Source organism: Tachyglossus aculeatus, chromosome 14 (genome assembly GCF_015852505.1).
Source record: "Tachyglossus aculeatus isolate mTacAcu1 chromosome 14, mTacAcu1.pri, whole genome shotgun sequence".
Lineage (NCBI taxonomy): Eukaryota > Metazoa > Chordata > Mammalia > Monotremata > Tachyglossidae > Tachyglossus > Tachyglossus aculeatus.
This window is the reverse complement of record NC_052079.1, coordinates 44,075,322-44,101,807: the sequence shown is the minus strand read 5'-3', so window position 1 is coordinate 44,101,807 and position 26,486 is coordinate 44,075,322. Positions and strand designations below refer to the sequence as shown.

The following is a 26,486-nucleotide window of genomic DNA, read 5'->3' as shown; positions in this document are numbered from 1 at the left end:
AAAAGGCAAATGAGATAAAGGCCATTTTTGTTCAGGTGACTCAGAGGCCACAAAAAGTACCCAACCAAACCAACAAGCCGACAGCCACCACACATCACCACATCTGTGTGCCCCTGGCCTCTGAGTAGCCTTTCCTTGGGCAATCTCCCATTATGGGGCAACATCGTCTTTGGGGGAGCAGTGGATAGAGCACAGGCCTGGGATTCAGAGGATACCTGGGTTCAAATCAAGACTCTACCATGTACCTGCTGTGTGACCTTAGGTAAGCCACTTAACTTCTCTGTGCCTCAGTTCCCTCATCTCTAAAATGGGATTCATTATCTGTTCTCCCTCCTTCTTAGCCTGTGAGCCCCGATTATCTTGTATTTATCCCAAAACTTAATACAGTGCATATAGTAAGTGCCTAACAAATACCACAATGATTAATCCCTGCTCCTCCACTCATCTGCATGTGGTCTTGGATACGTCATTTAACTTCTCTGTGACTTAATGACCTCATCTGTAAAATGGGGATTAAGACTGTGAGGCCCAAGTGGGACATGGGCTGTGTGCAACCTGATTATTTATATTGTACTCTCCCAAGTGCTTAGTAATAATAATAATAATAATAGTAATAATGGCATTTATTAAGTGCTTACTATGTGCAAAGTACTGTTCTAAGCACTGGGGAGGCTACAAGGTGGTCAGGTTGTCCCACAGGGGGCTCACAGTCTTCATCCCCATTTTACAGATGACGGAACTGAGGAACAGAGAAGTTAAGTGACTTGACCAAAGTCACACAGATGACAATTGGCAGAGCCAGGATTTGAACCCAGGACCTCTGACTCCAAAGCCCGTGCTCTTTCCACTGAGCCACGCTGCTTCTCCACAAAGCCACACACTTCTAGTACAGTGCTCTGCACACAGTAAGCGGTTAACAAATCCTATATACCCCAGTCGCAGGAGTTCTAATTCCAACTACACAACTAAAATCTGGGTTCCTCTGGGCAAATCCCTTGGCTGCATCCCAACCTACCTGCCAATAAAAGCTAATGAGAAGGTTCACAATCCCCAAGTGCTAAATAACCAAAGACTCTGAGCAGCAGACAACAGCTCAAGATGTTTGCCCCTATCAGAAACCCAACGGTAATCTTCCTGGAAAACTTGTGCGCACCTGATCAACAGTACCCAATGTCAGTTGCCAAAACTGACAGTCAGTCATGAGGGCTCGTAACTTTGTAAGCTCTCCATTTTGGCCACCAGACTTTATATCCTCCTGAAAGAGCTGAATTCCTTCTTGGTGGCTTTAGATTGTAAGCTCCTTGAGGGCAGAGATGGTATCTACCAACTCTATTGAACTCTTTCCCAGTAATTAATATAGTGCTTCACACACACAAAAAGCATGCGATAAACATCATCAATTAATTGATTGATTGGAAGATCTGAAATGGACAAAACCAGCTAGTGCTCAGAGAGTTGAGGAATTTGGAGGCAGGGGGCAAGTAGTTTCACACTAATGTTAAGGCAATTATGTCCTATTAATCGCTTTCAGTCAAATTTGGTTTTTCGGGCATCCTGGCCAAAGCCAACGTTTGCTCACAGATGTGCTCAGCCTTCAAATATGTAGCAGGAAAGCTGTGAACTTTCAATGACTTTTAGTCAGAAGATCCGATCCACAATTAGGTTTTATTTTTAAACCAGGGGTTGTGTAGACTCAGGAAAGTTACAAGACACCCTTGGCAGCATTTTGCTAAGAATGCATATGGCAAATTGTCTTTGGCAGTTTTCCGCATGGACTGGAGGTGTGCAAAGCATTCACGTAAGAAAAACATAAGAGGCCATGGTAAGATTGTGGACCAATTGTGGAAGATTTAGGCCCTGATCAGTGACACTAAGGAAATCCTTTCATGAAACTTGGTTTTCCTAGTCTCTTCCTGCCCAGCTAATCTGACACAGAAGCCCTATGACTATCCACTTTTGTCACCTACAAGAAGGTACTCTCTTCTTGCTGCATAAGCAAATAAAGTGGCCAAATTCCACCCCCATATAAGCTGTTTTTCTTCAGAATCTCAGGCAATCTTAACCTCTCTGAAAATAATATTACAGGTTTATCTTCAGCTAGTTGCAGGGAAGTCTGCCTAATTTCTGCCTACAACAGTTTGATGCTGTGGAATTAAACTGAGAGCAAACGGAAGAACCCACACCAAGTAAGAAAAAGTCCATTCCCACTTCCCTCCAACTAAACAATCCACAGTCACTGGGAGAATGGTACTGTGGTTTCCTTAAAGACAGAGGGGCTAGCTGAGCTGTCCACTGAATAGGAAAGGAAAAGAATAGGGCAATCATCAGCAGCATTTATTTAGCGCTTACTGTGTGCAGAGCACTCCACTAAGAACTTGGGAGAGTAATTATAATAATAATGATGGTACTTGTTAAGTGCTTACTAGTTCCAAGCACTTTTCTAAGTGCTGGGGTAGATACAAGTTAATCAGGTTGGACACAGTCCCTGTCCCACATGGGGCTCACACTCTTAATCCTTATTTTACAGATGAGGTAACTGAGGCCCAGAGTAGTGAAGTGACTTGCCCAAGGTCACACAGTAGACACGTGGTGGAGCTGAGATTAGAACTCAGGTCCTTCTGAATCCCAGGCCCAGGGTCTAGCCATTCAGCCACGCTGCTGCATAATACAGAGATGGTATACACATTCCCTGACCACAATGATCTTACAATCTAGAGGAGGAGACAGACATTAATATAAATCAGTAATTTAACCAGGCAGAGGGGAAGTTGTAACTTTGGCCCAGTCGCTTGAGATCCACCTAGGTCACAAGGCTTCAGAGATCCAGGCCTACCGATGCATTTAGATCCTCTTTCTTTTCAGGGGGGCTTCTGGCAGAGGGAATGTTAAATGAGGAGACTTTGACACAAAGCAGACCCCAGAGACAATAACCAAGGGGCTGAATGTTTTTTTTCCCTTTTAAAGGGTTTCAGACAGACTTTATTAATTTTCCCTTGCAGCATTTGCTGGTTTTCACTGTTATGAATCTTACGTTCCCTTTCCATTCAGAAACTTTGGCTGAGTATCTAGAGCAGGGAAATGTCCTTGTAAGGGGTGGGGCAGCAGGAGGAGGAGGGGAACCACAGATTTCTCAGCCAAATGTATGACACAAATTTAATTCCAATGTCTCCTACACGCCTTTGAGGGTAATCATCATGAATATCTGGTCTCCTTACATTGTTCTCACCATAGAGGCTTTTCTAGTCATCTGGAGTTTACTTCTCCAAAAGGGTCTGTGGCTATTGGAAATGTTTACTGCCTTGCTAATTCTAATGGGTCAGATTTATTAGGATAGTCACTTACACATGCACACACGCACACATAGCCACAGATTATAAAATGGACTTATTGAGGTAACACTCTATATTGGGTAGTTGTTGGTCATTAATAAATGGATTTATAAGAGTGGGCCAGGGTAGGAGTGGGAAGGACTTCCTCTAACTGACCAAAAGAAGGTGCTCTTTCTGACATGGCCCCCACAAGTTCAGTACACAGAACCAGGGCAGGCAACAGAAATAGCTTGCATGACCTGAACATGAAAACTTACATAACTGTGGCCCTCAGGGCCCTTCAGAACTATAACTGTGACTCCGGTCTCATTTGTCAAATATTACACTGGACCAACAACTCAGCCTACTACAGAACCCACGTAAATGTCAAACACTACACTGCAAATGACACCTACCAATTCAAGCTCTGGCAGCCACACAGACAGTCCACTGACTGTCACCCCCACTGGGTATACCTCGTGGGGAAGGAATGTGTCACTTAGTTATGGTATTTATTATGCACTTACTATTTATGGGCACTGTACTAAGTGCTGGGCTAGATACAATCTAATCAGGTTGGACACTGTCCGTATTCTACATGGGGCTCATAATCTTAGTCTCCATTTTACAGCTGAGGTAACTGGGGCACAGAGAAGTGAAGTGACTTGCCCAAGGTCACACAGCAAGCAAGTAGTTGAGCCAGAATTAGAACCCAGGTCCTCTGACTCCCAGGCCTGTGCACTTTCCACTAGACCATGCTACTACCTACATCACTACCTCTTAGTAAAGTGAATTGTACTCGATAGGTGCTCAAATACTACTGTGCCTATAGTCAATCCATCTTTAAATCCTGCTGGTTCTTCCTCTGCAGGCTGCCACAGAATCCCCCTCTTCATCTCCTCCCTTATCACCGCCATCCTGACTCGAGCTCTCGGTGCCTTTTGGGTGGGCTTCTGTAGCTGCGAGCCTCCTTACTTTCTCTCCTGGCCTCTCCCCTCCTCAGTCTAGTGGCAATCATCCATTCAGTTGCATTTATTATCTTTCTCAAAGACCAATGCGAATGCACCACACATCTCCTAAAACCATCTTCAATGGCTAACCATATCTTCTTACATTGACCTTGGTAGTGCTTACCTACCCTCTCTCTCCTCCCACTACGCACCATAGTACTTGCTTATACTTTCTCTCCTCCCACTATACCCCACCTCATAGTTTTCACTCCATCTAAGCAACCTTTTCACTGGGCCTTGCTCTCAACTCTCTCATCTTTGATGCATCGCCTGTACCAGCCCAATGGGTGGAAATATTTCAATCACTCAATCAATGGTATTTACTGAGCGCAGAGCACTGTATTGAATACTTGTAAGAGTTCAGGACAGTTGGTAGACATGATTCCTGCCCACAAGGAGCTTATAGTCTAGTAACACCTTGAGTGTTGCCAAACCACCCTCACTCCCTCCTTCAAAGTCCTCCTAAAAAGTGGGGCATTCCACAACCAAGTTTCAACTTTCCTATTCACACCAACCCTGCAGCCTCCTTAGGGCTCTAGTTATTTAGCCTTTGTGTCTATTATTTCTCTCTCCTCCTAGCCTTTTACCTGCAGTTTATGATTTATATGGTTATTTGTGAGTGCTTGTCTCCCCCATTCAACCATGAACTCCCTTAGAGGCCTTTAATTCTTTTACATCTTTCCCTATGCACTTAGAACACTGCTCTGCTCACAGCAGACTGGCTCAATTAATGGTATTGATGACAGGGATGATGATAAAGGAAAAAAACCAAAAAGAAAGCCAGAGTAGGACAGCATTTAGAACAAAATTTTAAAATCCAAGTGAAGACCCACCCCAAGCCCAGTCTTAAAAGCAGAAGGTAAATTCATATATTTGGAGCTGTGATTTTTGTTTTTTCTTCTTGTGATTTCCTGCAGACTATCACTCCTCTGAGTTGTTGAGAAAGAGACTGGGGACGGTGCATATCTTTTCCTATGTTTTGCCTCAAGGAGGCAAAGAGGGGCAGTCAGGGGTCAAGGCAACTTTGGAGCACCTGAGGAAGGAGGAAATGGTTGGCAAGGGAGCAGGTAAGAGAGCAGGAAGAGAGGGGAGGGTGGTAATAATGGAAGGGGAAGGGAACAAAAAAGTAAAACCAACCCTATAATGTGGGGCAGGCCTCACAACCCACACCTAAGAACTGCCCCAAACTCTGCCACTCTGGTTTCCATGATCTTCAAGAATCATCTCGCTCCCTCCCATCCACCACAACATTCTCAGGGATGAAACAGATTTTAGGTTGTGAGGACTCAGCTAGGCTTATGGACTTACCTGAGTTGGGTTGTAGAGTTCCTGTAGTGGGCTCCTAGAGCCCTTCCGACAGCAGATGTCCACTCCAAATGGATTCCTACGCATGACTGGAGAAGAAAGAAAATGGAAATCATTACAAATGACAAACTTGGACTTGAGAGAGAGAGAGAGAGAGAGAGAGAGAGAGAGAGAGAGAGAGAGCGAGAGAGAGCACATAGTGAAGAGAGGTTTCCAGTTTTAGCCCTATATTCGAATTATTAAAACTTTCCTTTCCAACTCCGCCAGATTTTGGTCCCACCTTTAGAATTAGTCATATTTATCGAGCACTAACCGTATGCAGAGCAACATACTAAACATTTAGGAGAGTACAATATAACAGAGTTGGTAGACACGTTCCCTGCCCACAACGAGCTTGAAAGAAATTAATCCCTCACAAAATGCTTCAGTATGAAGTGAATGCAGTAAGCGTCCCCATTGGGTTGAAAGCTCTTGGGAACAAGGGCTGATTTTTATACTTCTTCTATATGACCCCCAAGGTCCAGTGGCTACCAATCAACCTATGCATCAGGCAAAAACTCCTCACCCTCGGCTTCAAGGCTGTCCATCACCTCGCCCCCCTCCTACCTCACCTCCCTTCTCTCCTTCTACAGCCCAGCTCGCACCCTTCGCTCCTCTGTCACTAATCTCTTCACCGTGCCTCATTCTCGCCTGTCCCGCCGTCGACCCATGGCCCACATCATCCCCCTGGCCTGGAATGCCTCCCTCCGCACATCTGCCAAGCTAGCTCTCTTCCTCCCTTGAAAGCCCTACTGAGAGCTCACCTCCTCCAGGAGGCCTTCCCAGACTGAGCCCCCTCCTTCCTCTTCCCCTCCTCCCTCTCCCCACCCCCCCGCCTTACCTCCTTCCCCTCCCCACAGCACCTGTATATATGTATATATGTTTGTACGCATCAATTCCTCTATTTCATTTGTACATATTTATTCTATTTATTTTATTTTGTTAATATGTTTGGTTTTGTTCCCTGTCTCCCCGCTCTAGACTGTGAGCCCACTGTTGGGTAGGGACCGTCTCTATGTTGCCAACTTGCACTTCCCAAGCGCTTAGTACAGTGCTCTGCCTACAGTAAGTGCTCAATAAATACAATTGAATGAATGAATGAAAGGTGCTGGTACCAAGCTCTGCACAGGGCAGGCGCAATAAGCAATACTGCTGAAGATGATGAGGGTGGAGATGATGACAAGATAGTCTGACCTTTTTGGGAGGTGGTTGTTACAGAAAACAGGACATGGAGGCTTTCTGAGCTGCCTCTGGAGGAATTATCCAAGCCTCCCCGAAAGAACCTAAACAAGATCCAATGAGTGAGAAATTTTGTCTCCGCCAAGCCACGCTTAGTTTTCATTCCCTGAGAGTTGGAACTAAGTTTGTGATTTCAGGGGGTTGATCCACCAGGCCAACTCTTCAGACTTTCAGTGTTATCCTTCAGTTTTATGATGTGTGTGAAGAAAAATGAAATGAAACTATAATCCAGAAAAGTCTGTTCATTGATAAAGGATGACATGTACCACAGGAGCAACAGCACTCTGGTGCCTCATTTTTTTTCCCTTAATTCTGCAGATTGCTCTGCCTGCTCTGTGGCTATAACATCTTCCTACCTAGATGATACTTCCCTAGGCACAGGGACTAAGACATCAGCTAGGTAGTGAAAGGCCTGAGTGGCCCTTAAAGAGAAATTACTAGCCACATAAGACTAGAGAGTCATCTTTTTCTTTTTAACTAGTGATCAAGGGAATACTTGAATTGAGTCTTTCAAGTACAGGCGAGGGGATAAACTGCCCTTAAATCCACTTAACCACTTGCAATCTAAATGATTTTCAATTAAAACTACTACATTGAGTTGGAAAGGACTTGGGCAGAAAGTAAGCAGACAGTAAGCGGAGTTATTAGTAAAGCAGAATTAAATGACCATGGCCCAAAGTGGCACAAACTGGAAGAAGCAAGTCTTCAAATACAAATTCCCTTCTCCCCTTCCCTTTCTTTTCCTTTTCCCCTACAACTTCTCTTCCCTTTCCAATTAGGAGGCTGCTTTCGGAGGAAATCCAAATGGCTTTTCCTGGGAGTATAAAAAGAGAGGCAGATGCCTATCCCTAATGAGCAAACATGCTAAATGTTTTGATTGTCCTTTCCAATTAAAGCACTGACTGTTACTCTGAGTTATAAATTCAATCTGCATATTAAACTCCATGAGGAAATTTTTCCCCACTTCACCTCTCACAAGGGAAAGAAAGAAAACACTATTCATATGTTAGTCAACAGTCATCCACATCACCTGGAAGGTTCCTCCACACAGGAAGGCAGGGGGCATCTGCAAAGCCCTATGGGTACTGCCCCACAAAAAAAGTACTGTCTTTCTAGAAATACTCTTCGACTTAAAACAAAACCACGAAATGAATTCAGAGACACTCCAACATAAGCAGTTACTCCACAACTCCTCCCCACCCCTGCTGCCTCCAGATTTCGATCTCCCTCCTGTGGGGGCTAATTATCCAGCAGCATGACCTAGTGGAAAGCGCACAGGCCTGGGCCTCAGAGGACCTGGGTCCTAATCCCAACTTTGTCAATTACTTGCTGTGTGAACATGAGTAAGTCTCTTAACTTCTCTGTCTCTCAGTTCCCTCAACTGTAAAATGAGATTAAATACCTATTCTTACTCCTACTTAGACTGTGAGCCCAATGAAGGACAGGGATTGTGTCCACAGGGATTGTGTCCAAACTAATTAACTTGTAACTACTCCAGCATTCAGAAAATAGTAAGCACTAAACAATTACCATAAAAAAAGCACTCTACAGAGCCTTGTGTAGACCAGAACTCTGGGCCCTGGCTCCATTTGGCAGCTCTCAAGGGAGCTCACTGCTCAAGCACCACACTAAACTGGGGGTGACCCAGAATTACATTTGGGGTGAGTAGATTTGGATGAGGGGTTAAGGGGGATAAACTCCTTACCACTAGCTTTAGGGCATTCAGCTCTCTCGCTCCTACCTTACCTCTCTGATTTCCTACTTATCAATCAATCTGATTTATTGAGCACTTACTATGTGCAGAACACTCTACTAAGCTCTTGGGAGGGTACAACAGAATAAGGAGACATGTTCCCTGCCCTTAATGAGCTAGAGAAGCGGCATGGAGTAGTGGATAGAGCACAGGTCTGGGAATCAGAAGGTCATGGGTTCCAATCCCGGCTCCGCCACTTGTTTTCTGTGTTACCTTGGGCAAGTGACTTCACTTCTCTGAGCCTCAGTAACCTCATCTGTAAAATGGGGATTGAGACTGTGACCCCCACGTGGGACAGGGACTGTTTCCAACCCAATCTGCTTGTATCCACCCCAGCACTTAGTACAGTGTCTGGCACATAGTTAAGCACTTAACAAATACCATAATAATAATAAAATACTCCAGTGCTAACCTACTCACTGCACCTCAATCTCTTCTATCCCGCTACCATACCCTTGCCCATGTCCTTCCTCCCTCTGATCTGGGAACTCCCTCCCCCTTTATATGCAACAGTCCACCACTCTCCCCAACTTTAAAACCCTCCTAAAATCACAGCTCCTCCAATAGGCCTTCCCTGACTAAGCCCTCTTTACCCCTATCTGCCCTCCCCTATGCCTCAAATATGTACTTGACTACCTCTTAGACATTTTGATACTCACCCCCAGACTCACAACACCTATGTAAATAACCTTATGCTCTATTTCCCTTATCTATAATTTATTTTAATGTCCGTCTCCCCCTGGAGACTGTAAGCTCCATGTGGGCATGGATCATGTGTACCAATTCTGCTGTACTGTACTTTCCCAATGTTTAGTACAGTACTCTGCATACAGGAAGATGGCTAAGTGGAAAGAGCACAGGTCTGGGAATCAGAGGACCTGGGTTCAAATGCCAGTTCCACCATGTGTCTTACTGTATGATACTGGGCAAGTCTTTTAACTTCTCTGTGCCTCAGTTTCCTCAACTGTAAAATGGGCATAAAATACCTGCTCTCCCTCCTACTTAAGATTGTGAGCCCCATGTGGAACAGGGACTGTGTCGGACCTGATTAAATTCTATCTACCCTAGCACTCAAAACAGTACTTGACACTTAGTAAAAATAATAAATAATAATAATGACAATATCTGCCCTCTTCTCATTCACCCCCCAAGCCTATATATACAGGATTCAGGGTTCACTTCCTAGTGATGGATCTAACAGCAGAACAAGTGTCCGCTACAATCTTAGCCCAACATGCACCCTTGATGAATACTTTAAAAATAGCGGGTGAGAGAGTTCAGACGAACATCAACATATAAAAGCAATTTGATTTTCATTAGCCAGGATGTGAAACAGTGAGTCTTTGTTCCTCCACAGTCACCCTGGAAAAAAGGAATGTTGTTCTTTATTACTTCATTTTTCAATGCCACTAAAAAGGGACAAACAGTTAAACACAGACAGGTCACTCTCCTTACTAAATAATGGCACAACACTCCCATAGCAACATGGATATGTGGGAAAAATAACAGCTCTCAAACTTGTAAAATGATGCATTCATCATGTGAGACAAACTCTCCCTGTGGCAGTGAACACCCAGCCCCCAACATTCTGCTATGCTGCAACAGCAAAACTACTATGGCGAGACCTCTTTTGTGTAAACTATTAAATCTGACCTTGTAGGCCACCCTATTATTTAATTAGTTTACTTTTCTAATGAAAAAGTCCATAAAATGGCTCTGCAGGAGGAGAAGCACAAGTTGGCCACGTGGCCCCAGGCCTCTCTCCTGCTCTATCTGTTCCAAACCCAGGCAGTTCAGGGGAGGATCTAGATGTGAGCTTGACCTCAGAACGTGATCTTCCTCTAAGTATGGTTTTTCTTCGAAAAAGACAAAGTGCACACAACCTCAAATATCACAAGTGTTGGAGGTTTCAATTCCCTGCTTCCCCTCCTGAAATCTAATAGGTCAGCCAACTGACAGCAACAGATGTGTAGAAAGTTTAAGCCTACCCACCACTCAAACCACAATGTTAATTTCTTTTAATTGAGGGACCCGCAGTTCTGTCCAAATAAGTGTGGTTGTAAGCAATTCATTAAACGGCTGTTCAGGTTTGAAGGAATCTAAAACACTGCAGCAACTAGGCTTGGTTTTTTTTTCCTTAGACACTATTTATCTTAACCTGTTTTACAAAATTCGGTGTTACAACTTGTTCTTCACTGAAGTTGCAAAACTCCAGAAACAGAAGAAGAGCACTAAAAAAAAAGAAAAAAAAGCACACTCATGAGTATGAAAGGAGCTCTCACGACTGGCATAACAACAACAATGAACTCAAACACACCACTGGTTGTAGACGATGTCAAAATATCACCATTCACTGGCAGCCCCAGGATAATGATCTTCAACTCCACAAGGACAGGCACTGGGAGTTCAATTGTTGAAAGTATTTGACTGAATTCATATTTCTGGCCTCACACACTGCTTTCCAGAGCAACTATAAAGAGGCATTTTGGCAAGAGAGTATTTTGGCAAAACCCTGCTAAGTTCAAATGAAAGGTAATTAAAATGTAACTCCCTCATATCAAAACATTAGTGAAGGAGGAGAAATATTTCTGCAGAGTTATTCCATGATACTAAGCCAGTCAGTTGACACGAGTTCCAGGTTTTTCCCCATCTCCCCATTATTCACTTAGAATTCTTTCCCCACAACAAAAGTCACCTTGCTATGACTAGCTAGCAGTGTTCCTTAACTCAGTTACATCAAGTCATGGTGGTAAAGGGAGGGCAGAAAACAGAGGTCTGGAAAGGGAAATGCTTTCCTAGGAATTCTGGGAGTTTTCACACCCTAGGCTTGCAATAATAAAGCCTTGAAGTAGCCCTAGTGATCACTAGTAGGGAAATGGGGAAGAGAAGGAGGGAGGGTAGCAATCTTAGGGGGAAAAGAACAGTGGATGGACATTATTTGTTAGTAGCAGGTGGGAGATGTTACAGAATTGAGGGGATATGATGAAGATAAAACACCACTTGGAACAGGGTGGAAAGACTTTTTGAATGGTATTTGTTAAGTGCTTACTATGCAGCAGGCACTGTACTAAACTCAGGGTACAGCCAAGATAATCAGGTTGGACACAGTCCATGTCCCATATGAGCACCCAGTCTTAATCCACCATGTTACCAATGAGGTAACTGAGGCACAGAGAAGTTCAGTGACTTGCCCAAGGTCACTCAGAAGACTTGGACCAATATCTCGTAGTTTCCTTTTTATTCTTAGATCACACAAATGGGTACCTGGGTGGGACTGACCACTTTGAGAAATGGAAAAGGAGAAGATACAGCTTTGGGATTAAGGAAAGGTTTCTCATGCCAATCAAGGGACTAATGGACTAAGGAGCAAGACACCATTAAAAAGTTATAGTTCTGTCAGAGAAACAGTGTGGTCTAATGAATAGAACACAGGCCTGGAACTCAGAAGGACCTAGGTTTTAAACCTGCTCCGCCACTTGTCTGCTACGTGAACTTGTGCAAGACACTTCAGCTCTCAGTGCCTCAGTTCCCTCATTTATAAAATAAAGATTAAGACTGTGAGCCCCATGTGGGACATGGACTGTGTCAAACCTGATTAGTTTGCATCTACCCCAGCAGCTTAGAACAGTGCCTGGCATATAGTAGGCACTTAACAAATACCATAAAAAAAAAAGAAGTCAGGATGGGACTGCCATATTGTCTTTGTTGCACAGTGATTTTTTTTTCCTATTAGTGGAAACCAGGTTTACTCTCAGGAGATGTTGTTAAGTGTTTGAAGTTCATCAAGGGGCATAATTTTGTCAGGAAGTAAAGAAAACTATCCCTCCATTCTCTCTCTCTCACACACATACAGACACATTTTATATATATTTTGTTTTTGAATGATAACTTCACTGGCAATTTTACACATGGATGCAGATGTGGCTGCAACAGTCCCTACCACATCATACACATACACAAAGATCTGTAACATCTGGAGCTGTCTGTGGTCTTGACTCAGTCTAACTCAGTCAAGCTTCTGCTCAGGAAGAACCCCTCCTTTAATCCCTCAGTGCAAGCCTGGTCTGTCCCCCAACTTTCAGTTGGAGTGATACACTTTTCAAAGTATTTCCTCTGATCCTACTCTTTGGGGCATTCCATGTCATGCTCTTTACCATAGCTGTTTGGGGGTCCTATTGTCATCTTTCCCCCCCACCCCACCCCCCACGGAAACTGTTTTGAGAAGCAGCATGGTCTAGTGGAAAGGGCCTGGGCGTCATAGGATCTGAGTTTTAATCCCAGCTCTGCCAATTGTCTGCTGTGTGACCTTGTGCAAGTCACTTAACATCTCTATGTCTCAGTTCCCTTATCTGTAAAATAGGATTAAGACTATGAGTCCCATATGGAACATAAACTATGACCAACTTGATTCTATATCTATCCCATCACTCAGAACAGTGCCTAAAACATAGTAAACAATACCAAAAAAAGCAAACCCCACAAAAAAACCAAACCCTAAGTTCCTACACTATTACACTGAATTCACTTCAGGACATTGTCATTCATGATCCTGTTTTGCTACTTGACACTGCATAGCACCAAGAGGACACTACATTCTCGAGACTCTGATGTGAAGACTGAGATGGGTCAAATCCATAAGAAGGGTTAAACAGAGCTGCTTCTCTGTGGACTTTCAGTTTGGATTAAAGCTTGATGGTCCATAGGTTCTGTTTTTGGTTGGGGTTTTTTATGGTATTTGTTAAGCTCTATGTGCCAAGCACTGTACTAAGTGCTGGGTAGATATATACAGGGCTCACAGTCTTAATTTCCGTTTTACAGATGAGGGAACTGAGGAACAGAGAAGTGAAGTTACTTGCCCAAGGTTACACAGTAGACAAGCAACAGAGCAGGATTGGAACCCAGGTCCTTCTGACACCCAGGCCCATGCCACATCCACTATGACATGCTGCTTTCATAGTTCCCACACTGCTGACCTTCTGGATTGGCCTTTTTATTTCTTGGTTGAATACAGCATCAATGTCCCTTAGGCTCCCCAGAAAGCAGAAATGTATATCAGCTTTCAGTTCCACACTGCTGATGAAGATCTTCTGATACGTGAAGCTTTTCCTCGGCTCAAGCTGAACAGGCTTTTTGGCAGTCTGAGCTAACGGTGCTGAGTGATCCACAATCATCCATTTATTTTCTTGCTTCTGGGGCTCAGTCAATATAGAAATTCCAGAATGACTACCTTTAGGACTTTATGATGTTTAGCAGCCTGTTGCCCTGGAAGAGCTTCCTGAAGGTTTGAATGTGCACATACAAATGGCCTTGAAGCACTTAGCTGTAGAGAGAAACGGCTTGCTGTAAACCCAAGGCATCATATTGGAACTCCCCTGATGGATATTTACTATTGGTGAGAGTCCCAGTTTAACACTGGTCCACTGTAAATCACCATCCTAAGAATTCGTAAAACTCACCAGAATCATGGGCACTCTCAAATCCAACTCTCAAAGTGGGAGGGATCCTCTGTACAAACTTCTAGGAGACTCCTGTGTGCTATTAAAAACTTTTTAATCTGGTAACGGAAACCTCAGGCACTAGGAACAGATGTGCTAAACGGTCCTAACAGGCATATATCTGGAAGCTAAGTGATTCCCTTTGTTTCACTCTGAAGGATGGGAGCTACTATTCATTCAATAGCAGTTCACCAAGATTTACTGAGAGCAAAAGCTTCATTTGTACAGTTTTAAAATTGTGATGAATTTAGCTGTAAAGTATTCATCTTTTTAAGGAAGCCATAGCAATAGAAGATATCCATCAAAATTGTCAACCTAGAACATGTCTTCCTGGCTTCTCTCGTTTCCATACGAGGCTGTGGTTGTCTTGAGGTGGGGGTAGAGGAAGAAAGAAGTGTCATGGAGTGTTTCCAAAGCCAGGAAAGAAAGATGGCAACTGGTGGGTCCAGTTTCGAGCCAGACAGACTGGAATTTGGGGGTTCTATTCAGGTGACTGGACACCACTCCTCAACGTCTGAGTCTGCCGTAGTGGTTTCTGGGTTTCCTTTGTTCTTTTTCCCCACTTCCACTGTTTGTAAATTGTTTTGGCTGGCGTCTCCCATCCCCTCCCATTAGATTGCAAGCTCCTGGAGGGCAGCGATAGTGGGTCTTTGCTTCAGTTGTATACGCCAAAATATTGAGTAAAGTGCTTCTCGCTCAGCAGGCACTCTATAAATAGCACTGATGTTGGTTTCCAGGCTCATTAGATTCAATGACCGATGATGCTGGGAGCCAGAGTCCCCGTTGCAGATGTTGGCCACATAAGCCTACCCCAACCTCAGATTCTGGTTCTCAAGCAACTGAGGGGAAGGGAAACACATGGTGCATTGCTTCACTCTGTGGGCTCAGCCCCCCCTGATCTCAAGCTGGGACAGCCAGGGTGGGAGTGGCTGCAGGCTAGAAAGTCCAAGGCCTCAGCACTAGCTGCCACCTAGTCAGCCAGGGCTCATGGATCAACACAGAGAACCAGGCAGGACACTATGATTTTTAACCATCCCAGGCCAAAGCCCAGCTTGGTGGCCACTTCTTCCTCCTTGCCCTGAACAGGGAAGGGTGGATGAGTTCACACACAAGAGGCCAACTAAACAGCTTCCGGGAGAAACGCCAATGGGACGAGTTCACTGAGTCTTGGAAATCCATTCCAGCCAGGTTCACCCTTAAAAGACTTGGTAGGATGGGGAAGGAGGTGTCATAGCAGAAGCCTTAAATCTGAAAAGTACTTAGATGGACACATCAGTCCTCCTAGCATGTTTGTTTAGTTCCCAGGAACTATTTCATTTGGCTGATTCATCTTTCGAAATCTACTCCCTTTAAACCCAAGCATTTATTTTTCCAGGTTATTAACACACCAACAGAGTCCAGGATGGAATATGGGGCAGCCAGCAGCTGCTCACCTTGGCTGCAACCTGACTTCCACTCCAAGGAACCTAGAGCAAAGCCCGCCAACATCTACTCAACTGGAAGAGAAGCAGCATACCCTGGTGGATGGGCCTGGGTTCTAATCCTGACTCTGTCACATGCCTGTTGAGTGATCTCGGGCAAGTCACTTAATGGCTCTGAGCCTCAGTTACTCATCTGTAAAATGGGTATTAAGACTGTGAGCCCTATGTGGGACATGGACTGTGTCCACTCTGATTAGTTTGCATCTATCCCAGTGCTTGGTACAGTGCCTGGCACATAGTAGGTGCTTAACAAATACCACTTTATAAAAACCTTTCTGCGAAGGCCACTGGAAAATAACCTTTTGTCATCCCTGCTGAGGGTTGGCTGTGTGTCAACTCTGCCCAGAGCATGGGATGCCTGCTTTGTCTGCATCAAGTGAAGAGCCGTGGGACAGGTGAGAGTCCCGCCGAGTGTCCGTGGAGCTAGGAGCTAGAGCACTTTGTCACGTGCGAGTAACACATAAGTGAATTCCTCCCGAGTGGGACACGTTCATGGATAGGAGCTGGGTGCCTTCACCATGAGAGTAATACAAAACAGAGAAACCTTTAGTTTCAGTGGATGCAGAGCACCAAACTAAAAGAAGTGTATTACTCCTGAGAGGGAAGTTCAGTTCGCAAGTGTGATTAAAGTAAGCGTATTTCACCCAAAAAGGAAGTTCAATTCACCACATAGAATAAATTTTGCATGGCTCAGCCTTCCTGACTCCAGTCTCTCACTCTGTCTGCACCTGTCTTTGAACCCGTTGCCTTGCAACTGGTTGACAGTGGCTGTGGTTGAGGCTTGCTATGCAAATTTTCCTTAGCACGGGGTTCAGTAAGAAAACAACTGGGTGCCCTTTCACGAGCCCTCTCTCCATTCCTTTCTCAACAGCTGTGTACTCACAGAATGCCACTGAATCACACTCATAAGGGACACTGAAGAGACCCAGCAGGGTTTTGCAAGAGCCAAACAAAGGAAGGAACAAAGCTGCAGAAGTGGTTTTCCCTAGAGGAGCATTCATAAGTGTTATTTTTTTGTTGTTATGGTTCAGTACCTCAAAGGTCTGCGGAGATGAGACCCAAAGACAAACAGTACTACATGGAGATAAAGAAGTGTGAGCATAGTTTGGGTCACAGTTAAAAGAAAGGTGCAAACTCCCAGATTATTACAATCACACAGAGGAGAAGCAGCATTGTCTAGTAGAGAGAGAGCATGGACCTGGGAATCAGATGGACCTACGTTCTCATCTTGCTCTGCCACTTGTCTGCTGCGTGGCCTTGGGCAAGTCACCTCACTTCTCAGTACCTCAGTTACCTCATCTGTAAAATGGGGATGAAAATTGTGACTCCATGTGGGATGTGGACTGTGTCCAACCTCACTTTCTTGTATCAAACCCAGTGCTTAGTACAGTGTCTGGCATATAGTAAGTGCTTAAATTCCATTTAAAAAACTTAGTAGTTAAGCTCCTAGCAGTCTGCTACTGGTCTGTTTGGGAAGCTTGCACAGGTTTTAAAGAGGGTGGCTTTACCATGGGATAAAAATTTATTTTTTCAATAATAATCGTGATATCTGTTAAGCAAGCACTGTACTAAGCACTGGGGTAGATACAAAATAATCAGGTCATACATGGCCCTCAGACTCTACCTAGGAGGGAGAACAGGTACTGAATCTCCGTTTTGAGGATGAGGGAACAGGCACAGAGAGGTTAAGTGACTTGCCTAAATTCAACCAGCAGACAAGTGGCATAGACAGAATTAGAACCCAGGTCCTTCTGACTTCCAGGCCCAAGCTCTTTCCACTAGGTCATGCTGCTCAATGTTTGCAGACATAAAATCATGGCTACTTTATAGTACTCTCCAAGCAACTTTATAGAGTGCAGTGCACACAGTAAACACTCAATAATTATCAGTGATTGATAAAGATACCAAACTGCACCTGCCAACTCCATGATCGGATTATTGTGCAGGTGCTTTAGTTGTAATTGCTATGCTCAAAGCCCATAGAAGCTCCCTCTTTCTCCTGATCTCCAGGAGCAGGGTTAGGCATGGCTGGGCCTGATGGTGAAAAATACAAAGAGGATGGGAATATTCCCTAAATAACCTCAGGTCCACTTTGGATGGGCTGAGCCCCCAAATTTCAGACTATCAGGCCACAAAGCAGAACTGAGACTTAGAATGAGAATAAGTAGCAGGGGAACTCTGAAGGCACTAAGATGCCACTTCCTTCAGCTATGAGTTCTACCTTATTTTGAAGGACATAGGTATCAGACACAGTAGATCCTTGGGACAAGGTGGGAACTGAGAAGGTTTACAACACGTTGATCCCCAGACAATTCCACAGATCTTTACTTCCAGATGAAGCAAGCTCAAAACTGACTGTTTTCTATGAACTACGCAATCCAATTTCTCCCAAATTTGCTGGACACATCCTTACTTTTAACAAAATGGTATACAATACTGGAGGTAAATTGCTACCAAAGACAAATGTCTTGCACATTCTCTGTTAGAGCAATTCAATAAATGATGTGCTGTACTGCCCTGTATAAAAGTATCCCAACTTGCAGGGTACTGTAAAGGGCCAATAGATGTGCGAAGAGGGAAGAAAAGATCTGAAAGAAATTACAGCCCTCACATAGGACTTTTGCTATAACCAATCTGCTTCTATTCAGCACCAAACTAGAAGCTTCCAGCTAGAGCTCACATATTGATCTGTCTGAGGTAATTTGCAGTACCTTATCATAAAATCACAAGGAAGAAGGGGGTCATCTCAAAGTCATCCAGTTTATTCCTGTGCCTTAAGATGTGAATCTCATTTTCTAGAGATTCCCTGGAAGGGAATCCCAATATAGTAACTCATTCCAAGGTTTAGCAATCTTCCCTGTAAGGAAATTCTTCCTTGTGTCTAACCTAAATCTTTCATGCTATCATAATCCCCTTACCTCTGGCTTTGTCATCAGTGGAGATGGAGAGTTAGTGGGCTTTTGATTGCTCAAACTAAATTATATTCCACAAATGGGAGCGGAATAATGTTGGAATAACTTTAGTACAGACAGTGGATTCTCCAGATTCCTTGGTTCCCAAAGGGCTTCCATTTCAGACTGATACACCCCAATGTAGTCTACCTGACCCTGCTGCTTCCCATAATTCCACAACTAGACATCCCTTAAAATTGGGCTTCAGGGTGTCTGCATTAAGATGCTTTTCCTGCCCTCCTTGTGTGCAATTGTCCCATTTTAGCTCACGGCTTCGGCATATACAGACCAAAGTAATATGAAGGTCAGAATATTGATTGGAGCATCATTTGAAGATTTTCCCAATTTCCCACTCCCAACATGTTTGGGCAGGGCAGAAGTTAAGCATCCTACTGTTAGTTGCTTAGTAACAATTGTCTCTTTGGGGATACATGCAAATTAATTCATTATTACAGCAGAGCTGGAAGGAAGCTTTAGGGGGCAGACAGGTACCTTTGTCCCTAGTCTTTCTTTAGGAAGGTCCTATTTGCCCAGCAATATTCAGTGATATGTGGAGTACTTCTAATTTACCATAGATGTCCTTGGCTAAGTAAGCATCTCTAATTTGCACGGTGTTCTACCTTTTACAAATAGCTCTTTAATAGTACATTTTTCATCACATTTTGTTAAGCTAGAGAAGGGTTTGTCTCCACTTCAATCGACTCCCTAACATAATTAGCATTTTGATGCTATTGATCGCGACAGACTACTACATTTATAAAATTTAATTCTAACAGAGAAAAGATGATCACCAACCCCTGCATATTAACCCTTCATATGCATTATGACCATATTTCTCATCTCTGAGTTACACACACCCAGTTTCTAAATTACCTAGCTTGGGCTTCATTTTATAAACTGACTTCATTCTTCTGGGTTCACCGGCTCTTTTGGATAAGATTATGAAAGTGCCTGAACCCCTATAATACACACTTTCTTGCCCCAAGTGAGCAAGTTGCCTCACAAGAACCCCAACTTTCTCCTTTATGACTTCCCAACTTCCTCAGCCCCAGGTTACTGGATCTGAAAGCAAAGTGGGAACTAATGTCTGAGGGTGGAAAAAAAAAAAAAATGATTCTCTCTTCAGTTCCAAAAATTTTCAAGACCTTGAAGGCAAAGATGGCCACTCTTTTTCACAATTTTGGATCCTACTCATTTTCAAGGCCAACAGAGTACAATTACAGTAGAAGCAATGGGTCTGAAAATGTAATAAAGATACATATCTTAGATTAGCCACTGTATTCAGAATGTCTGCATGGCACTGGAGATTTATTCTGAACTCTAGTTACATGCCATAAAATAAAAATGGACAAGAAGCTCAAGGAAATATTAATGGGTTTTTAAATGGGCCTCATTTAACAAAGGATAGGTGGTATGCTTATTTTATCACGTTTAGCAGACCCAAAGCCAAAAATCAGAGGAAAAATAATGCCACCATCAAGCCACCATTAACCTCAGTGACATTATACTTCTGACATATTTCATCTCAACAATGCACCTTTTATGGACTTAGCTTGGTACATGTCAAACACAAAAAAATGAACCTAAACAGAAGTGTAAACTGTTTTAAATACTGGTCAACTTATAAAGTAAGCAATGCAAAACTAATAATAAGATGGCCAACAACAGACCTGCAAATATCTCAAAATTTCTTGGTCATTCTAAAGAGCCCCATTTTGTTTACTTTAATTTCAAAAAAATTAAGACCAGTCCATGATTAGCTCAGGGTATCTTAAATTTGGATTGACCTTCCCACTTAATTTTTAAAGGCAACTATGATTTTCCAAGCCTTAGGCCAGGCTCTACCCAATAAGTCCAAGGAGATGCTTGACTCTTGCCCATCCAGCCTGCCAACTGCCAATTATCTAGTTTTAAACCAGTTGATCCATTTCAGAGTGAATCTATTCCAACAAATAAAAGCAGCGTGGTCTAGTGGATAGAATACAGAGCGGGGAGTCAGAATGACTAGGTTCTAAGCCCAGCTCTGCTACTTGCTGCTATATGCAGTGAGCAAGTAACTTCACTTCTCTGTGCCTCAGTTCCTCCATCTGCAAAGTGGGAGCCCTATGTGGGACAGGGATTGTGTCCAACCCAATTATCTTGTATCATCCCCTGTGCTTAGGACAGTGCCTGGCACATAGTAAGTGCCTGACAAATACGACAATTATTATTATTATTATCATCATCATCAACCCAGGCCTTTTCATTAAGCCATGCTGCTTCTCAATAAAGCACACAGGAATTCTACTTGGGAATGGAATGCAGCAGGACCTTAGAGGTAGTCCTAGCTTGCCCTACAGTAAATGCTTAATAAATACGATTACTACTACGAGACCTGAAGTAGGAAGCTAAAGCCCTGATACTACCCATTTAAATCATGATGAATAATCTCACTGATCGACTGTTAACTTTCCTTCTTTCTGCCTTAAGATAGAACTGCTTCTCATAAGCACTTCCCCTTGCAAGAAAGAGACAGGAGAAATGTTCGCTTCATGGAAGTGACTCTTGTGAAAGATTGGGTCAAGAGTGAGTTTGAAACTATCGGTAGGAATTACCCAGGCTATGGCAGGCCCAAACCCACTGGAAATTGGCTTGCCCAAAAATATTATAACAAACCACAACAAAAGAGAACCTTTTTGCGTGCCCAGTGTGGCCAGAACTGTGGATCCGCATTGGCCTTTTCAGTAACACACATACTCGTAAGTGAATGTCACTGTCAATACTGCTGTCTAACATGAAACCACAACTACATATACAGAGTTGGAAGCAGACTGGAGTCCAGACAGAATTCTGAACCCCTCAGACTTCAGTTCCCTTCCACTCCTTACCTCCCAACTTTCCTAATCACTTTGGCTATCACCACCACCCTCCCTGTCTCACAAGCCTGTAACCTTGGCATTACCCTCGATTCATGTCTCTCACTCAACCCACATATTCAATCTATCACTACATCCTGCTGATTCAACCTTCACTACACTGCTAAACTCTGCCCTTTCCTCTCCATCCAAACTTACCACATTAATCCAATCCCACCCTGATTACTCTATCAGCTTCCTTGCTGACCTCCCTGCCTCTTCTCTCTCCACATTCTAGTCCATATTTCACTCTGCTACCCTAATCATTTTTCTACATAACTGTTTAGTCTATGTTTGCCCACTCCTCAAGAACCTCCAGTGGCTGCCAAACTCCCTTTGCAAACAGAAACTCCTCACCATAGGCTTTAAAGCAATCAATCCCCTTGCTCCCTCCTATCCTGCCTCCCTGATTTCCCACTACAACCCAGACTGCACACTTGGCTCCTCTAATGATAACCTACTCCCTGTACCTCAATCCTCATCTATTTCACTGCCAATTCCTTGCCCACACCTTCCCTCTGGTCTTGAACACCCTCCCTCTTCATATCCAACAGTTGTTCACTCTCCCCACTTTCAAAGTCTTATTAAAAGCACATCTCCTCCAAGAAACCTTCCCCAATTAAACCCTCATTTCCTCTTCTCCCACTCCCTTCTGCCTCACCCTTGCATTAGGATTTGCTCCTTTTTTAACCTCTCAGCTCCACAGCACTTCTGTACATATTCATAATTTAATTTGTTTATATTGTCTGCCTTCCCCTCTAGACTGTAAACTCATGTGTCTACCAACTCTGTTATATGGTACTCTCACAAGCACTTAGTACAGTGCTCGGCACATAGTAAGCACTCAATAAAAATGACTGATTGATGCCTATCAATCAACAGAATCAAAGAAGCAGCATGGCTCAGTGGAAAGAGCACGGGCTTTGGAGTCAGAGGCCATGGGTTCAAACCCCGGCTCTGCCAACTGTCAGGTGTGTGACTTTGGGCAAGTCACTTCACTTCTCTGGGCCTCAGTTCCCTCATCTGTAAAATGGGGATTAAGACTGTGAGCCCACCGTGGGACAACCTGATCACCTTGCAACCTCTTCAGCACTTAGAACAGTGCTTTGCACATAGTAAGCGCTTAATAAATGCCATTATTATCATCTCCCTGGGAGCAACCTTCCCCTCTTCTGCACAGCAAAAGATTGTAAGCTCCTCAGTGGCAGGGGTTGTTTTACCAGCTCTTGTACTCTCCAAAGTGCTTAACACAGTGTTCTGCACTCAGTAAGCACTCAATAATCAGTCAGTTGTATTTACTGAGCGCTTACTATTTGCAGAGCACTGTACTAAGTGCTTGGGAAAGTATAATACGACAGGGAATGGTTTGGGTTAGCAAGATGAGCAGCAGAGGAGGGTCTGGGCACTGCCAGAGTCACACTGCCTCGCTTCCCTGGCACCTCACTGCTAGCCCTCAACTGCAACCGACTCAGGGTCCTACCTACACAGCCACTTCTTCCTTTTTGATTTTTTTATGATATTTGTTAAGCGTTTACTATGTGCCAGGTATTGTGCTAAATGCTGAGATACATACAAGCTAATCAGGTTAGTCACAGTATCAATCCACATTTTACAGGTAACAGGCACAGAGAAGTGACTTGCCCAAGGTCACGCAGCAGACAAGTGGCGGAGACAGGATTAGAACCCAGGTCCTTCTGCCTCCCAGGCTGGTGCCCTATCCACTAGGCCATGTTGCCTCTTTAGGGAGGGCTGCTAAGCCCAGGCCACTCACCCTTGAAGGCACTGGGAACAAATGGAGAGGCAGGGTTCCTTGGCTGAGAGGAGATATTCCTCAGGCAAGGAGGACTGCACCTTTTGGATGTGGATAAAACCACCAAGAAGAGATGAAAGGATCAGATTTGAGGGCACCAATTACAGCTCTTTTCAATTTGAATCATTTTAAATGCAAAACATGTGCTTGAAGTTCAAAGTAACCTCTCTCAGTGCAATGTGCTTTCTACATGAAACCCAGCAAAACCCAGAGATCCTGATTGCTCTGATGGGGAAAGGGAGGAGTTGCTGGGCCAGATAGTGGCCCAGCAGATAATAATAATAATAATAATGTTGGTATTTGTTAAGTGCTTACTATATAGGCGCAAAGCACTGTTTTAAGCGCTGGGGAGGTTACAAGGTGATCAGGTTGTCCCATGGGAGGCTCACAATCTTCATCCCCATTTTACAGATGAGGTAACTGAGGCACAGATAAGTGAAGTGACTTGCCCAAAGTCACACAGCTGACAATTGGCAGAGCTGGGATTTGAACCCATGACCTTTGACTCCAAAGCCGAGGCTCTTTCCACTGAGCATTCCCAGAGTTTAGTACAGCATCCCACATATAGTAAGCACTTAACAAATGCCCTCATTATTATTATTCGATCAGCTGACTGATCACTTAACAGCCTCCCAGGGCACTTCAAGTGTCAGACCCAGTTGTGGCTTTTTGAGAAGCCATGTGGCCAGTGGAAGGAGTAAACGCCTGGCAGTTAGAGGTCCTGGGTTCTAATACTGTCTCTGACACTTGCCTGCTGTGTGGTTTGGGGCAAGTCACAACTCCTCTGGGCCTTACTTTTCTCACCTGTAAAATGAGGTAAAATGCCTTTTCTCCCACCTACTTAGGGACAAGTACAGTGTCGGACCTGATTGTATTGTATTTATCCCAGTGCTTAGCACAGTGTTTGCCACATAGTACTTAAATGCCACAATGTTTTAAATTATTAGTATTTTATTAAAATGACAGCTACACAGGGCTTAGGCAACTCTTCTTTAGCACCTCCTCCTCGCAACCACAGTTGAACGCTCGTCATGGTCTTATAACTAATGTGATTTGCTCAAAGTGGCAGAAGGGTGAACAGAAACCAATCTGGGTTTATGGGTTTTCATGGAGCTCCTCCAACAAGACTGTGCCTTCTCCCCTGCTTCTTCCAGAAATCTCAGTGATACTGGAGCCCAGGGCTGGCTCTCCTTCTTCCATTCCACAAGTCTGAACTATTTACTGAGCACCTATCCTGAGTCATTCTTTCTCCTCAGAGCCTATCCTTCAAATGAACCCAAACCAATGCTGGATCACTGCTTCATCTAGATCCATCAACTATTTGCTTTATTGTTCAATCAAGTATTTTATGCCTAGGTTTCCAGCACTGGACTGTGTTTGGGAGAGCACAATATAATTAGAAGAGTAACTCAGGCAGGGCCTGAGGCATTTAAGGGGGAATTTTCTCCTGCCAGCCAGCATAGGGAGGTAACTGTAACCGGAGCCCGGTGAAAGCAAGCAATGATCGTCTTTCCATCCTCCAACCCCAGTTGGATTCCAGCCATGCTCCACAGATGTTCATTTTGTATTCCACTTATTCTAGAGGGAAATTAAAATACAAGGTAGTTTATTGTAGCTTCTGTCAAATATGTCAGGACAAGTTCAACTACTTCAATCTGAGTTGTGCTACTTTGTATTAACTACAGTTCATGTGCCCCAATGATACATTATCTCTCTAATTTATTCTGCTGAAGGAAAAAAATAAAACATAAACCTGAAAATAATATATTTCTTTCAGAGGAATTCCTGTATAGGCCTTTCCCCTTCCCCAGAATGCAAAAATCAGTAACAATGGGCTTCATTCTCCTTCAAACATAAACCACACCCTAGTTCTAAATTAGACTCTTAGAGAGATGGGCTGACTTTCAGGCTACCAGAGGACTAGATAAAATACTTTCCCCCCCATCCCAATAAATGGTATTTGAGCCCTTACTTTGTGCAGACCATTGTTCTAGGAACGTGTCTGTTATACTGAACTCTCCTATATGCTTAGTACAGTGCTTTGCACACAATAAGCGCTTAATAAATATGATGAAATATTATGAAGGTACAAAAAAGTACATAGACAATCCCTGCCCTCAAGGGATCCCCAATCTATTGGGGATTGGTGGGGAAGAGGGGAGAATATTAAACTATACTGCAGATGCGGGAGCAGTCAAGTATAAGATATCCCAGATAGATGCTGTGGGTTCAAGAGAGCAATTTTTGCAGGTTTCCATGGGGCTCAAATCTTATACAACCCTCTTATGTCCATTTATCCTACTACATCCTCGTGAGGTGGGGTGAATCAGGAATTAATACCACTACCATTTTACAAATGGTGACAATCAGGCAAAGAGAGAGTTAAGTTCCTTGTCAAGAACATGTAGTGATTCAGTGGTAAATCAGGGACCAGCCCAGTATCTTGTTGGAATTCAATCCTTTAGTCCAATAGTCTATCCAAGGACCAGGATGTTCATATTCAAATTCCCTTGCAAATGTAACTAGAGCCAATTCACTGATGGGTTTATTCCATATAAATGTGCGTTGAGCTTTCTGCTTAATATGATTGCCATGCATTACTGAAGCTCTCTTCTGACCCTACTAACATGTGCTGTGGGGGTGCTAGCTTTGTGTAATTTCCATAACTTAAGAGCGTGACTCCATATCTCCTGACTAAATTTAGACATTGCAGAGTCAGCCATCTTTCCTGCCTGGCAGATTTGCCACATCATCCTTCATTTGAAGCTGAGCTTCCACAATATGAAGAAAGCACCACCCAACCCCACGAGGAGACCCCAGCCAGTGGCTGTACGCATGCACCTGGAGGAGTGCCAAGAAAACATCAAGGAGAAGTGGTGTGGCCTAGAGGATGGAGCATGGGCCTGGAAATCAGAGGGACCTGGGTTCTAATTCCAGCTCTGCCCCTCATCTGCTGTGTGACCTTGGGTGAGTCACTTCTCTTTGCCTCAGTTGCCTCATCTGTAAAATGGGGATTAAGTGGGACACAGACTGTGTCCAACCTGATAAGCTTGTAACTGTCCCAGCATTTAGTACAGTGCCTGGCACGTAAGTGCTTAAATATCATAAAAAGAAAAAGGAGAAAGAGCTGACATGTTGCAAAGCTACCCATGTGTTCCAAATGCATTTCAGTTAATCAATGCTATTTACTAGCACCAACTG

General features: G+C 43.8%; 1 protein-coding gene across 2 annotated transcripts in view; it reads right to left on the bottom strand.

Moving 5' to 3' along the window:
* CHST11 (carbohydrate sulfotransferase 11) overlaps positions 1–26,486 on the bottom strand; it is a 218,116-nt gene that overhangs the window by 106,674 nt on the left and 84,956 nt on the right. For both annotated transcript variants that reach the window (XM_038756781.1, XM_038756782.1), the window contains exon 2: positions 5,627–5,712. In XM_038756781.1, coding sequence (XP_038612709.1) covers positions 5,627–5,712 — 86 coding nt within the window. The remainder of the gene's footprint in view (positions 1–5,626; positions 5,713–26,486) is intronic.